Genomic DNA, 16,450 nt, shown 5'->3' on the forward strand with positions numbered 1-16,450 from the left:
GAAGAAGCACAAGAAACTTGAAGTAGTGCTGGAAATGTTCTATTTAAAAGGATTATAATTATTTTAATGTCTACATGTATCTGAATTTATTGGATTGTATGCTTAATATCTATGTATTTTTGTTTATAAATTATTCCTCAATAAAAACAATATGTAAATGCTTGAATACATGAATACTGAATTGTAAATTGCATTTTTATTTTTCCTATATTTAGGATTTCTGAAATTGTGATGGGTCATTTAAGTATGGACTATAAAATTTTTCCAGCCATCTGGCATTGAATTCTTTAAATTGACTTTGATATTGGGGCACCTGGGTGGCTCAGTTGGTTAAGTGTCAACTCTTGATTTCAGCTCAGGTCATGATCTCAGGGTCTCGGGTATTTATAAAATAAATATCTCCATATAACTACTTCTAAGATCAAAATGTAAAACATCGCCAATGCCAGGGAAGTTTCCTACTGCCTCCTTATTGTTGTATAGTACTCCCCTGTATGAATACACCACAGTTGATTCTATTACCAATTTCCGGGTATTATAAATAAGGCTGCCAAGAACATCCTTGCACAATTTTGGTGCAAAAGCGCATGTATGGGTCATGAGGTAGGCACATGGGCAGCTTTCCTAGGTATTGCCAAAATGGCTGTGCAAATTTCCATTCCCACCAGCAGTGTAAAAGAATTCCAGTTGTCCTCTGTACTTGCCAGAACTTGATATTGCCAGATTTGTTTTTGGTTTTGTTTGTTTGGTTGGTTGGTTGGTTTTCAATGTGTGTGTATGTGTGGTTGGGGGTGTTTCTTGTTTGTTTTTTTTTTTTCCTTCTGTTTTTTTGTTTGTTTGTTTTACATTTTGTTGGTATCTCATTATGGTTTTAACCAGTCATAAATTTTAACTTAAGCTTGGATTATTAATTATTGCTTAAAATGTCTTCAAAAAGATTATATGATGAAGTAATTACACGTTAGAAAGCAAAGACATGGATCAGCAGGGAATGTGGAACTGTCACGATTCAACATTTTTTAATAAAGCAACAACCCAACAACTAAGTCCCATAAATGACCTATGAAAGGGTTGGCAGAGCTGCACCGGCCACTGAAACACACAAAAAGAGAAAAGAAATTAAGAAAAGATTCCTTATCATAAGATCATTCAATTACAAGTAGTAGAGTTAGTCAAGTCTTTAAGAAAACCCCATGAGAAAGATCACTATCTCTATTTTATAGATGAGGAAGCTGAGTAATTAGCAAAACTAGAGTTCAAATTCAGGTGCGTCCAATTCTAATAGCTGTCTTCTTCCCACATAAGTCAAGCAGAATATAAAAGAAACAAAGAAAAAATCATGCCCCTTGCTCATATTAATCATCAGAATCTGTAATTTTCAAACTCATTACCTCAGTAGAATACCCTCCAATACTCTGTGTATCCAAGCAAGGAAGAGATAAATCCCCCACTTTGCTGTGACAAAATTGAAAGGTTGACTGATTGACATGATCACAGACTTGGTTTGAGAAACAGAGCCTGGGCCGGAGTTGGAATCCCCTGTTCCCCCTAAGAACAGGTCATTATGCTTCACTTTCATGGGAGAAATCACCCGAATATACCCATCTTTCATCAGCTGTGTCTCCCGTCAATCCTGAGCTACAAACAGAGTGGGCACTGGTGGGACGCATGGATGCCTTGGTTCTCCTCTTCACACTATACTACATATAGCTAGCATAAGATATTCTGGAAAAGAATATTCACTGTCGGGTGTTTGTATTTTAATCGGCTACTCCTCCCCTGAATTTACAAATTTAGAAAAGGGCATTGTTTACCCATCCACCATCCAAGAAAGAATCATCAAGGATATGAAATTCTACTTAATGAGAGACTGAAGAAATATTTTAGAGTGAATCTTCTAGGGGAACATACTAGGCTGTTGGTTAGGTCTAGAGGTTAAAATATCCAGCAACCCAGTAGAAACTACCTTGCAGGGGCACCTAAGTGGCAGGGTTGGTTAGGCATCAGAATTGGTTTTGGCTCAGGTCCTGATCTCCTGGTCATGGGATCGAGCCCCACGTTGGGCTCCTGGCTCAGCAAGGAGTCTGTTTCAGATTTCCTCTCCCCCTGCCTCCCACCCACTCTCTCTCTCTCTCAAATACATAAAATCGAAAGAAAGAAAAAAAAGAAGAAAGAAAGAAAGAAAGAAAGAAAGAAAGAAAGAAAGAAAGAAGGAAGGAAAGAAAAAGAAAGGATGGAAATGAAGAGAGAGAAGAGAAGAGAAAAGAGAAATACAAAGAAACTATCTTGCCCTGAAAAGAACGTCTCCATTTAGAGCTGAGACTTTCTTTCAACTACATCATTCATAATAAGGATAAAGACTTCCCAGTCCATTGACTAACAAAGATAAGCATTTAAGTGGCCTAATTGTGCCTGAACTGGCAAATCACCCTTACAAGAAAGCTACTGCTTTTTGCCAACATAGCAACAATCCAACTGTTCCTTTGTCTTCATAATGATTGGATTAACAAGGCAGGAAACACCTTTAAAATCAAGTTTGTGTCCATCTTGATTCATTGTAACTGTCTGAAATAGAAATCTTTTTCCCAACCCAGGGAGGAAAAGTCTCAGCCATTTGAACAGCTGACAGAATAGAATATATGTTTCAGATGCATGATAAAAAAAAGTGATATCTAAAGATTAATTTTTGATGAAGGATGATAATCTCCAAAATAAATAAATAAGTCTCCAAGCTACAAGCAAGACTAGAGAAATGGACAATGAGATTTTAACTGGGAACTTGTCTATCATTAACCAGTGGTCCCCTGCTGGTGGGTAAATCCTCTCTGACCAGCAGGGTGTCTCGGGAGGGGGCCACTAGCAGAGTGAAAGAGGAAGTGTGTCATTTCTAAGGTTAGAGATGCTAGATCAGCCCACTGGAGTCCAGTGGGGTTAGGGAAGGGAATCAAGATCTCAATCTTAATTGAAGTGTAAACAGAGGCATCAAAAAAGTACTTTTAAATGTTAAGTTTACAAAAAAACTAATAAATATTATAGATCTTAGAAAGAAGTATGAGATTGTTGAATTTGCTTCAGGATCTGCAACTTTCTTTCTCTTTAAAATAAACTCTGGGAAGGACCATTTTTTTTTTAAATGAAGAATATTCCATTGTATGAATATCTTTTCTCTCATTTTTAATTTTTCATATGTTCAGATTTTCATGTATTGACTTTAACATTAGGTAGTAGTTCAGAAAATGGAGAGAAAAAATCATCATATGGAAGTGAGAGAACCAATAAAAGTCAAGGAAACTTGCATCAAATTATTTGGAAGCACTTTGTTAATTCTCCTTTTAGTGGGTCATAGACAATATTCTCTCCATTGAGAGGAGTAGAAGTTTCCTGTTGGAAAACAGTGAAATGCAAAATAGCTTCCCCACAAAATGTAGATCTTCATTGAGGCCTGAAGGGTATTGGGTTTAATGGGCGTTCCTACCCTTCTTCTAAAATAATTAGCTCAGTTTCATGATGACATTCATAAAGCTGAAAGAAGTTTGGTGAACACTAATGTCATAAGATGCTTCTCAAAAAAACAAAAAAAAAGTCATTTTCAAATAAATTTAAGGAAAGCTTCATTTTAATTCCCTTATTAGAGGATCAAAAGCACATCTTCATAGTAGAGATTAGCAGTAAACAGGAAAAAAAAAAAAAAGCTTTGTTAACATTGTTTCATACACCATTTCCTGCAACTCTTCAAGTGTAACACTCTTAGGAAAATTCTAGTTAGGAAAATGTTGAAATTCTCTTAACTTACTCATCTATTTGATGGGGAAACAAACACACCACCTTGGGCTCAGGCATAAGAAGGGAGTTTTTCAAATTGCCCCATCAATTAGGACAACGGATCTGATCTAACTTCCAGCCAAGGTCTCTCTCCTCTAATGGATCCCAAGGAACCCCTCATTCACAAAGCCTGTCTGGCTTTTTGTCATTGGTAAATGGTATCATGGAAGAAAAGAGGGCAATGTTTTCTCCTCTAGGAGGGGTACATGCCACAAAGCTAATCTGCTGATTTATCTTCCAATATGGTACATGTCCTCTGGAAAGATATGCCCTGGTTCCATTCCAGTGTCATCACAGATGAGGTCAGTAAATGGGAAAGAATGACAGATGTCTTGTTGTCCTTGCCTTCAGTGTCACAGGAGGTGAACTCTAGAAGTTGATACATAACACCAGAGCCAATCCAGGTATATAAAGGTTTGGATGAGAGAACAGACTAGATTTCTGGCTTATTTGAAGGGAACCCTAAGTGCCTAATGACTCCAACAGGTCCACCCTAATTCGCATGGTGAAGTATCATGCCTAATCAGATACTATCCAAGTCAAGGGTTATGTGAAACCAAAAGGACATACCCTAGCTAAGAAGTTTTGCTCAACTGAAATTAAATTAATGGACTAAATACAACTAAGTATTTTTCTTAAGGTTAAACTAAATTAAACATAATACCTTTTCAAAATGTATGTTGTTATTTAAAAATCCAAAGTAAAATGAATTATCTGGATTTTTACTATGTGAGAAAAGAAGGGGGTTCCTGCGACCCTACAGTCCAGTTCCATCTTTCACAAATAAAGAAGTTAAGACTCAGGTAAGATGATCACACAGCTGGTTAGGAAGGTATGACACAACCAATGGACTTAGAGCCCAGAATTCTTTTTCCCTGTAAATACTGCCTCCTGAGAGTCATTGAGAGTAAAAATACACCCTTATAATAGGATCCATGTTAGTTATCTTGCATTTAATGTTACTGTCCTTCTAAAAATATTTTAACTTTTTTATTATAGTTGATATACAATATTATTATATGAGTTTCAGGTATACATCATGACTCAAAAATTACATACATCACAAAAATCTCATCAGACATATAGTTTCCATCTACCACATTATAAAGTTACCACAATATTATTGACTATATCCCCTATGCTATAATTTTCATCTCCAGGACTTACTTATAACTGGAAGTTTGCACCTCTTAATCCTTTTCACCTATTTTTGGTCCCTCTTTTTTCCATTCCCACCCCCCCACCCTGATCCCTAGTATGTTCACTTTTTTCTTGGAACTAAACTTTCAGAAGTTCAAAATTAGTGAATATTTTTGAGAGAATCCCTGAGTTTGGAAACAAAAACTTCTGGAGACTCACCTAATTGTTACAAATGATGTTTAAAAACAGAATGTTGTGTTTGCCAAGAGGTTAAACAAAAAGTGGCATACAAGCAATTTTTCTGTTTATATTCAAGTTATTGTAGAATATAAGTATTAACTGAGGTGCTGGTGGTTTCTCCTTGGGAACTGGAAGAGAAAAGCTTCCTGGAGCAGGCCCAGAAAGGTGCAAATATCCCTCCCATTATCACCTTCTTTTCTCTAGTCTGCCTTTAAACCTCATGCATTCATCACAGACATCAGCCAACAGGAAGTATAGCTCCGTTCCTTGCTCATGTGCAGTCCCACCCACCCAGCCTATAATCTATGGAATCTCCCCTAATGGATTGATTCCTGGTTGTGGTTGACCAGGAAATGAATGGTTCCGGATCCTGACTGCAAATTCAGAACAATTTATCATCTGGGGTCTCTGCAGAAATGTCTTACCCCATTAGTGTTTTTCAAGACAGAATTCTCCTTATTTCCTGATGACCGACGTCCTCCCTTCTGTCCCACCGGGAATTGAATAGACAATGATGAAATTTTGCCAATAGGATTTAGGGTTCCTGATACTTTTATGGACTGGGCATCTTGGGGCCTGTGCTCAGGAGTGTCTGGGACTCTCATTATTGATGTTTTCCCCTGCATGTCCCCCTGGAAGGCCAAGCTGTGGGTCTCCCAGAACAGACCTAGCCTCAAGTAGTTACAGGAAATTCTCAACATAAAAATCACGTTCTACTGTAATCTATGAGACCTGAAAAATATTTTGATCTGCTGGGATCTATATATAAACAACACATTTCTAGAAATCCTATTCCCAGGTTGAGATGCTGGGAAGAAATCAGAATTCATTGTCATGAATTCAAAAGGGGAAAAGCTGCTTTCTTAACCTACTAAGGGAAAGAGAGAAGTCTTTAAGCTACATCAATAATATTTTGAGGGGCTCATAAAATTTTATTTTTGGAATGTGATGGTAGATGAAAGGCATCATGATAAGTAGTGATGACAACATCAAGAGGGTGATAGTCAGGTTAATGGTCTTCAGTTACTGTCCTTTCTTCCTTCAAACCCATCATAAAGAAAGGGTAAAATACATTAATTCACACTGGGGAGTAAGTGCTTGGTAAGACTTATTAACCCTCTCCGAAGTATCTGGGATAGTTGTTAATTATTACTGCTAGTATGGGTCTCTGCGGGTAACATTTTAACTAAACTTTAAGCCAAACTTGGAACCAAGCAGAGCTGAGATCCAGTCCAGTTTTGTAATTGACTTCTTGTGCAAAACTAAGGAATGAGAAGGATAAATTATATTTTCATGATTATATTCAAAAAGAGCATTTGCCCACCAAAATATCTGTCAGCTTGAACAACTGTGGAATCATAGAGTGATCAATCACAGCCTGGGGGACTAGACTATAAAATGAATCATGAGTTATGGCAATGGTATGATTTAAAACAGAGAAAATAATTTCTAATTCTTTTAGAATAATTTTATTATTCGGAGAATATAATGTTTGGATCTCCAGATAAAGTCTTTCCCACAGTAGCTCTGGGTGTTTGATTTTTATTTTAGCATAAAACTGTTGGTCCTCTTTAGGTTCTAAGGGATTCCCTGTATACAGGGAGTGTGGCATTGGAATGTTGAGGTCATTCATTGTTTCAATCTCAACAGATTTCCCACAGATAGAGGATTGCTCCTTAGAAATACAACTTCCTAGTGGCCACATAGCCCTAGACAAATGACAGCAGGGTGGGAGGCTCTGCTCCCTTAACTCTAAGGCATTGAAGGGCCCAGGGAGCAGAACCCACACTATTAGACCTGCAGGCCATTTGATGGATCCATGAATATGGAGGCAAGACGGTGCTATGGAGGAAGACAGCCTTGGAGTCTAGATGGTGGTGAACTCTGTTTCCTAGGTGAGGACTGGAGAGGTAAAAGAGCCCGGGAGCCTGAAAGTGAGAAGCAAGAGGCAATTCCAGAAACCTGCATTTTGCAAACCTGTCTTCTTGTTTCGAATGTTTCCCCTGTATGTCCCTGTTTGTTTAATTTGAGAATGAATGGTCCATCTGAAAATTGACTTGACTCCATTGTGATAAACGGAACAAAAAGGATGATACTCATCTCTGACTATAGTTCTAAGTCATGTTGACCACTTCAAGGAGGCCAGCCAGAGAAGGGACACAGTAGCAGATCTAAGGGCCTCCTAAAGAGAAGTTCAAAACTCAGGACAAACAGCTGGGAAAGAGATTTCATCCCTGAAATGTCCTTAGCAGGATGTCTTAGCTAAGGATCACCAATACTAGGCAGAACCTGGGTGTGAAGTCTGGCCCCTAGAGATTGGCACTTGATCTGTACCATTCTCTACAGGGAAAAAATGGAGATCGCACTTGCAGACCTTACCTATTTTGGGCCAGAGAGACTTCTCCAGCCTTCCCCAGGAAGGACCTGGGGAACCACTCTTGATGCCCCAGAGCTCTCTTACCTCTTAATTGCCTGTATCCTAGAAACAAATTAACACAGCTGAATACTGGGTGAGACTTCTGATTGGTGTGAATCTGATGTGACAGTCCCATCCTCTGTGTCAGCTCAAAGAACATGGGCATTATTGGGTCCCTATAATGTGCAAAGTTTGGATTTCATTTTGTCTAGATCCTGAGGACAGAGGCCTAGGCTGGCATCTGGGCCATTCTATGAGAGAGGTAGATTCTAGAACTGAGTGGGAACATGAGAAAAGGTACATTTTAGGATGATGAATCCAAGAGTTTTCCTTCAATGGAGAATTACTTGTTCCACCTGTTCTTTCAAAAGAAGCTGGAAAATCACTATCACTCTTATTAGACCCTAAGTCAGCTCCTGCCATGAGCTGTACAGGAGACTCTTTCAGGAGCCACCAATAGAAATGCACCAAGTGTCATCACCAGAGACACCTGGTGTTTAGGAGAGGTGCACTGGAATGGAAGCCCTACAGCAGTGAAAATAAGGGAAAAGTTGACCATTTTCCCCCAGGGAAATCTCTACACACATGAACTCTGAAATTCCAAATTGCAATGGCTATCATTTTTTAAATTGAGTTTTAAAGTACCTCCCACCCATAGCAGAAAAAGCCTACAGATATGTTCTCTCTCTCTATCTTTCCAGCTCACCTTACAGCCTCTCCAGCTTATTGGTATTTCTGAATCAAAATCTGAGGTGTCTTGTATTGAATCAAACATCACTTACAAAGGACTTGTAGGATGAATCTAGACTCCAAGCTCCAATTAATCATCCCTGCCCCACCAGCCCACATTAATTCTAGTCTCGACAAGCTATTTTTCTCCTGTCTTCAAATAATCTAAATCAGATCATGACCACCAGTGACATTTGTAGGGTCCATGGAGAAAGGAGAAAACTGGAAGGGAACCAGTGGCTGGTATAGAAGTCGTTCTCCTGAGGTCAAAGAAATTAGAAATCTACACAGAATTAAATTCCCAAAGAAATCGAAGGAAGGCTGATGAATACCTTCTGTTTAGATGAATCTCTTCCCCCAATAAATTGAAAAATCCATTTTCTTTAACTTGATCCCAATAGGGAGACACCACTGAGGCCACTTTCAACAGATAGAAATACTCCACCTGCCTCAAGGATATACTATAGCGTAAATAGCTACTGTTTCTCATGTGTCTTGTTAATGTTTTCTGTACACTAAAGTCCTATGAAATTATGTGGTATATTTCCTTCTAGGAGCTTAAGGCCCTTTATAAAGAGCTTAATGCCTTAGAAAGTGATTTTCTGGCCTCCTCCATAAAGTTCAGGTCTTGAAAGAGCCTAATCTAAACTGGCCTGTTCTTATTCTCTCTTGGATCGGATGTCTCTTGGGCCACAATCTTTTGGCCCCCTTTGCTCCAGCTGTTGCTGGAAACTAGCACGCTGTCCATGTCCCTGGACAGATCCTGCCTCCACTATGCTGAAAACCTTTTGCTTTCTACCATGGGCTTGTCTGACCCGTGGTGAGGGAGGCCTGGGTGCAGAAGCAATCTTAAGGTAGAAGGGAGTTAACCCCTTAGGTTGGTTTTTTTTTTCAATTTTTATTTATTTGTTTAATTTCTTTTCAGTGTTCCAGAATATTCCTTGTTTATGCACCACACCCAGTGCTCCATGCAATACGTGCCCTCCTTAATACACACCACCAGGCTCACCCATCCTCCACCCCCTCCCCTCCAAAACCCTCAAATTGATTTTCAGAGTCCACAGTCTCTCATGGTTTGTCTCCCCCTCCAATCTCCCCCAGCTCCCTTCTCCTCAGGGTTTATCACTAGGGATGTGAGACGACGGATAAATGAGCTGTCCGGAGAGCAGACCTCTGGTTCTCAAATGTGAATGTACACAGTCACCTGAAGAGCTCGTTAATATAATATCCTGGGCCCCTCCCCTCCAGACATTCTGATTCAGAAACCGGTGGGGGGGCATACATTTGCATAAATAACACAGTCATGGGGACACCAAAGTAATCAGCTCAAGGGCCGCGCGTACAGAACAATTCTGCATGTGTTCTATGCAGTTCCTCAGAGGCTCCCAGCGAATCAAGCCCAGATGCCCACAGAAACGACCCATGTTTGTTTATTGTTGCGTTTGCATTGCCTCCCCCGCTTCAGTGCACTCTCCCCAGCACCTCACTCCTTCCTGGGATCACTTCCCAAATATACTTCCTAAAACATCCTTGCCTCAGGCTCAACTTTCAGAGGAGACCCCTCAGAGGCACGGCCCCTTAACACCCACTTGCCCTCAGCACTGGGTAGACTCAGGCCTTGTTTCCTGAACAATGGAGTCAAGAATCCGGTCTTCCTGTTGCAGCAATAAAACGTGACCACAACTAACAACTCGATTCAGGTCTTCAAGCCAGTAGGGCTTTTCTGAGATCAGGTATTTAATGAGAGTTTGTGTTCTTGTTGTTTTATGCATTTAAATAAAAAAAAAAGAGTCGGTTTTCTATTTTTTTTTCCTGAATTTTTGTTGTCCATAAGTTTACCACGGCCTCTCAGAATTTTCCAGACACCCTCCCCACCACAGCAGAGAGGAACATAGAGCTTTGGGTGTTTTAATATTGACACGTCAGGTGCCTACCCAGCAGCTATCCCTCTCTTCTGACTTATAGTGCCTGTGTTCCTGCAGTGTGCCCAGCCCCAGTGCACCGACCATGACTGACTGATCCAGGCATGGCTGTAGGGTAGTGACCCATTGCTTAATGCTCATCTTCCCAGCCTCCCTGTTGTATGTACATAGGATACCTAACTCTGGCCAATAAGAAACTAAAAGAATTAAAACAATAGAAATAAAAGGGTGTTTGAGAGCACTTCTGAGAAGTAATTTTATCTCCATTGAAAGGAGGAGCATCATACAAGGACCACTTCTTATTGCCTCCCTGGATGCCCCCTCTGCTCCTTACCTTTCCGGGCAGGCATAGTGCTGCAGCAATGACAGCCTTCTTGCAACCACGATGTTGCAAGCACAGGTATGAAGAGCCAACCTGCTAAGGATGGCAGATCTGCTTAGTAAGCCACAGATTGCCTGACTCTAGACCTTCTACCAGGTAATCGATGTTGCTATTGCTGGAGTCACCACAAGTCACATTCTGTTTATTTTATTTTATATTTTATTTTATTATTTTATTTATTTTAATTTTTTAAGTAGGTTCTATGCCCAGCATGGAGCCCAATGCAGGGTTTGAACTCATGACCCTGAGCTGAGATCAAGAGTCAAACACTTAACTGGGTGACTGAGCTACCCAGACACCCCCAAGATCTGTTATTTGCATTCAAAAGTATTCCTGGCTTACACATGGTGAAGGACTTGTATCCGGAATATATAAAGGACCCTCCAAATCAATGATAATAAGACAAACAACTCAATACAAGGTAGGCAAAAGATTTTAGCAGGCATTTCACAGAAGAAGTGATACAAATGACCATTAAACCTATGAAAAGGTGCTCAGTATTACCACTAACCAGGGGATTGCAAATTAAAACCACTTAAGACACTGCTCCATATCCATCAGAATGGCTAAAATCCTAGACTGACAATGTAAGTGCTGACAAGGAGGGGGAATAAGTGGAACCCTCTTACTTTGCTTGTGGGAGTGTAAAATGTTGCAGCCGCTTTGGAGGACCAATGGCTGCTTCTAACAAAGCTGAGGTCTGCCTAGCGTGAAGAACAATTTTAACCAGACCACAGCCCTTCGATCAAAACCACCCACAGCTTAGCACTGACCCCACTTAGGACTGGCCAGGAGAAGCTCTACCTCTCCAGGAGAACCAGACTTTTCTAACCCCAAGTCCTAGCCATTCAGATAGGGCTGGCTCCCCAGGTTGTGTCCTTTATTTTTAGCATTTCACGCATGATACCCGCAAACGAATTCAAAGACAGAGATAGTTCTTATGGAACTTAACTATTTTTTTTGTTTGTTTGTTTTGAGGATCTACTTTTATTTGATCAACAATGAAAAAGTATGTTTAAAATACAAAGTTCTTATTTCTGCAGGTGAAAAAAATGATACTAAAGTTGATAATTTAAGAAATAGTGGTAGAAATAAAAACTTCTTGGAATTATGGCAGCAGCCACAGGAAGAAACAGAAAACAGGGAGGGGAGTGTCTAAAGGTGAGGTGGCAGGCTTTTAAGTCAAAAGAGGCTGCATATTCTCCAAGACGACAGGGCTTACAGGGCTGTACATATGCCCTACAGAAGGGCTTTAAATGCCTTCATGACCAAAGTAACCCATATTAAGAAAGCGAAAGCCAAACACATAAAACAAGAACCACACGAATGACAATTATATATGTAAGTTGGGTCTCAATAAACTGAAAGCACTTTTTATACTCCCCACCATACCTTTAACACAACTTTTAGGTTATCCTCAAGTAGGAAAGTAGCAACATTCAAATGAGTTAAGGTATAAGTAAAAAGGACCACAAACTTTATTAAAAGTCAGTAAAGGTAACATATAGTATGTACAGATGACACATGGTGCCAATTTTATTTGCAGTTATTATAGTACTCCAATTCATGTTTACAAATTACACCTTTGCCACAGCCTTGGCTAAATCTTGAACTAGTGCAGAATGTAGCTGTGCCAGCGTGCTGATCTTTGCGTGCTTAGATGTGGCATACTTGTTCTTGACGGTCATGTGCTTTGTAAGCCCACGATTCACCATGACTATATTCTTAGCCAGGTGTTGCATAACACTTAGAAGGGATTCTTCAGTGTATGATAGATAATGCTGTAGAGTGGGTGTCCATTCACCGTTATCAAGAATTTTCAGGGCTAAGCAAAAAGCTCCTGCTGCAATCTGAGAAGGAGGAAAGTGCACCATATCGTAGTCCAACATAGTTAGTTCCATCAGGTATTTGGCCAAAGTATGTTGCTCAACATCAACCTCTCCAATCTTAGATGCTCTCCGAAGGAAATGCAGAGGTAGAGGGCAGCCCAGACCAAAATTTAAAGATCTTAGAATCTTCATTCCCATCTGTCTGATTTGGTGCTTAGTGTAAGTGTTGTCAGTCACAAAGGCAAAGTCACCAATTTCTGGAGGGTACATTTCTTCATATTTGCTTGCAATAAACATGGCAGTGACACCAACCAGCTGCAGCATCTTCTTAGGCACACAATTATTCTGCATGAACCGATCGATAATGCAAACAGTCATGTACATGGTCTCCTGAAGTAACCTGAACTTCATCTGAACCTGTACTAGCCAGTCAATAAGGAGAGCTCTCATGTTTCCAGTGACTTCACGACCCAGTAGGTATTTTGGTCTGATGGCTTGCTCTTCCTCAAGTTGTCTCAGATAAGCATAAATATCTTTCACATATTCACTACAAAGGTTTGGATCAGCTCCATCTTGGGCATCCACATCATTCACTGCAAGAATTACATCAGAGAACGCCTGACACGGGTATTCTTCTGCAGGGGCACATCCAGATGTTTCCATTGGGCTTGGAGAGGGAGTATCAACCAAAATAGGCTCAGGCAAAAGTTTTTCTTCTTTAACGGGCTCAGGTTCTGGCTCAGGTTCTGGCACAGGCTCGGGTGCCTTCTCCAGAGGTTTAGGTAACTTTTTAGCAATAACTTTTCCAGGCACCAAAGTTTTTGCTTCCTTTTTCAGAGGCAATTTGGCCTGTGGTTGTTCGCTGACTTTGTTACCAATGTCTCCGAGGGCTGTTCTCAGCCTCAGCCCGGGCTTGGAGGCCGCAGTCGTGGCCAGAGGCATGCGCTTTGTGCCTGCCATGCTGATCTTCGCCTTATTTTCCACATTAACTTTTGTGTTCCTGGTGACCCGGAGTGCCATGGCTTCTTCTTCACCAGGCAGCAGCGCAGTGGGGAGAAGCAGAGCACGGGAGTCACCAACCAGCCGGGGACCTGAACCCCGCACAGCTCAACAGCCGTTCCTCCGCAGCTCGCCAGCACTTAAATACTTTTTAATCCAAAATTGGTTACTTAGCCTGGCAGGGATAGACATAGTTATGCAGATAGCAAGTAAAAGTCTTTTATATCTCAACTTCTTTTGATAATCTAGGACTAGGATAAGCACCTAGATTGTTTTAAAGCCTCATTACTCCTTACTAAATATATATGCATTTGATAGATTATAAATAAATATCTGTTGATTTCAATTGATTTTACAGTTAAGGCCTTGGAGAATTAATACTAAGATTCATAGATAGCTCTCGCCTACACAAACACACACATGCCATCATTTTGGCCCTTCCATGTTAAAGCAGAAAGCACAAGCCAAAAAGGGCAGGAGTGATCCACCAGAGGGAAAATGTTTGATGCTACTGGAGCAAGTGGGCATAATCAAAGAAGCAATAGCTTCGAGTTGGGGTAAGGGGGTGGGATCCAGTGCACATGTGAAGGGTCTGGACTAAGCATATAGACAGTCCACTATAAATGGAAAGAGGGTTAAGTAAATGGGTAAACTGTGAGTAGGCTAGTATATTTGCTGGTGGGAGCATGAGGAGGTTCCCAGGCATAAACTGGGGCTGTCCTAGGCAACATGGGATGTATGGTCATCCTACTTAGAGCAGCTGACTTTGCTACAGCTAAAGAACCCTGAAGCCGCCTTGCGCTTCCCCTCTACCAGCCTTACACCTGGAGCTGCTCCCACCATTTTGATCTCTGCGGCCAGAATGGATTCTCCACTGCCTCCTTCTGTGCTTCACTAGCAACAATTCAAAGTCTGGGGTGGGGTGTCTGATTGACTGAACCTCAGCCACACACCCACTCTAGCTCCAGGGGAGACTAGGGACACATGCGGCCTTTCAGCTTGTTGCCCTGCACCTTCTCTAGTGAAAGGATTCTGCCTCCTCCCCCACTCATCAGGTGGAGGATTACTCCAACATAAATGGGGTTTCAGACTCCAGGCAGCCAAAAAAAAAAAAAAAAAAATAGCAAATGTCCTCTAGAATCACCATTTCCTCATCCTTGGTTGAGGCCTTGAAAAGCAGCCAGTATCCTCTGGGTCTTTTTATTTAATCTTATAAGACATTATGAGGAGTTCAATTTGGGAATATTTGATTAATGGTAGAGATTCAATCAGAGTGCATTTACTACTAATATTGCAATAATTCCACATTGGAAAACGTAACTGTGAGCAAAAAATTCACCTTCTAAAATGCCGATTTTACACAAATAAAATCTATTTGAAATTGATTAACTCATAGCCACTGATGTTTCCCACTAAAATATGAATGATTTAAATTATTCTTAATCAGTATTATAGAACACTTGAAGTTTTCATGGGTTTTCCCATAGAACATTTTATGACTCTGTGCCTCACTGTCCATTTATAAATAGGGTTGCTGAGGCTTCTCAGAGCCCTGGGCTACCCTCTAATCGATAGGCCCCATTAGGTACAGCAGTCCCCTGACTACAAAGACACTGTTTTTCTTAAATACAAACATACTTGCTAACACAAAAGCTACAGCCCAAGGTCTATTTGGCATAATGTTTGTAATGCAGAATTCCTTTCAAAGTAATAGCAAAATAGCAACAATAATATGTTCACCATATGCCAGACACCATGTCATATGCTGTGTATGGATTATTTCACTGAATCGTCACAACCTTATAAAGTACGTTGGATTATCAATGTTATTTTATAGATAAGAACAACAAGCTCAAAGAGGTTAGTTTTTTGTACAAAATTACACTGCTACTAAATATTGGCGCCTAGAAGGAAACTCTGGCCTCCTTTAAGAGCAACTCCAACCCCTTGGCTACCCACTGTGTACTAAACACACACACACACACACACACACACACACACACACACCCTTGTTTTCATTGTATATCTGGATTCCCAAACCAGCCTACAGAAGTAGATGAAACCTATACTTTTTTTCAGTTTTTAATGGAGAAAATTATTGTGCACACTCCAATTTTCTTTGCAAATATCAAAACTTTTCCACAGAAACCTAACCAGAGAAGCATAAATCAGATCGAGTAGGTCTGTGCTCCTTAGGGGCCCACCAGCTCCCCTAAACTCCAAATGTCCTTCTGTGTTTTGGAGGGGGAGGATGTACCTCCTAATATGGAAATCACCCAGGATAGAACTCCCCAAATTCAAATTACTCTCTTGACAAAAATATAGGAAACCAGATGGACCCTGCATGGACATCCCTTCTCAGATCTTAATTTGCTTTTCATTATTGCCCTGATCTAAGTCTTCCTTCTCCACCACCCCCCTCAAGCTGTGGCTATCCTCCCTCCTCTGTCTTGTGTCCCACCGACTTGAGCATCAGGGAGATGCCTCCTTGCTCAGCATTGCGGCTTGCAGATTATTTGCCTCCTTCTTTGAAAAGCTTCAACTCCTTTGATGCATATGGCATCAGCTATAGAACCAGCTTCCGTTTTTCCTGCTGCCATCCACTTACCTCCAGGCAAGCACTAGATGGGGTGCTTTAATCACAGAGAAAAGATCAGGGCAAGATCAGGTTCAGTAGTGGGCATCAGTCCCCATGGTCACTGAGTCTTTCCCAGCAGCTAATGCACCACGTGCTCCTTGCGATTCTGACCCCAAGATGCAATGGTCAGAAGTGTCTGGGCTTCTTTTCCTGGTGGCTGGTTTTGTGATGATATTTGCTAGTCTCCATATACCTGGAGTCCTCCCCTGGCACGGGGACCCAGTGCAATTTCCAATTACATTTTAGTGGCCAGGACTGTGTCACATGATCACACTTAGATACAAGAGAGAATGTTAGAGGGTAGACCTTGAGCAGCTATTTCCCAGTGATGAA

At 40.8% G+C, this 16,450-nt stretch overlaps 1 protein-coding gene across 1 annotated transcript; it reads right to left on the bottom strand.

The window, feature by feature from the left end:
• Positions 1 to 12,228: 12,228 nt before the first annotated feature.
• Positions 12,229 to 13,500, bottom strand: LOC116882214 (G2/mitotic-specific cyclin-B1-like). Its single transcript, XM_032882477.1, has one exon. The coding sequence runs from the start codon at positions 13,498 to 13,500 to the stop codon at positions 12,229 to 12,231; it is 1,272 nt and encodes a 423-aa protein (XP_032738368.1).
• Positions 13,501 to 16,450: the final 2,950 nt, after the last annotated feature.

This window comes from Lontra canadensis, unplaced genomic scaffold, assembly GCF_010015895.1.
Source record: "Lontra canadensis isolate GAN:19392208 unplaced genomic scaffold, GSC_riverotter_1.0 scaffold82, whole genome shotgun sequence".
Lineage (NCBI taxonomy): Eukaryota > Metazoa > Chordata > Mammalia > Carnivora > Mustelidae > Lontra > Lontra canadensis.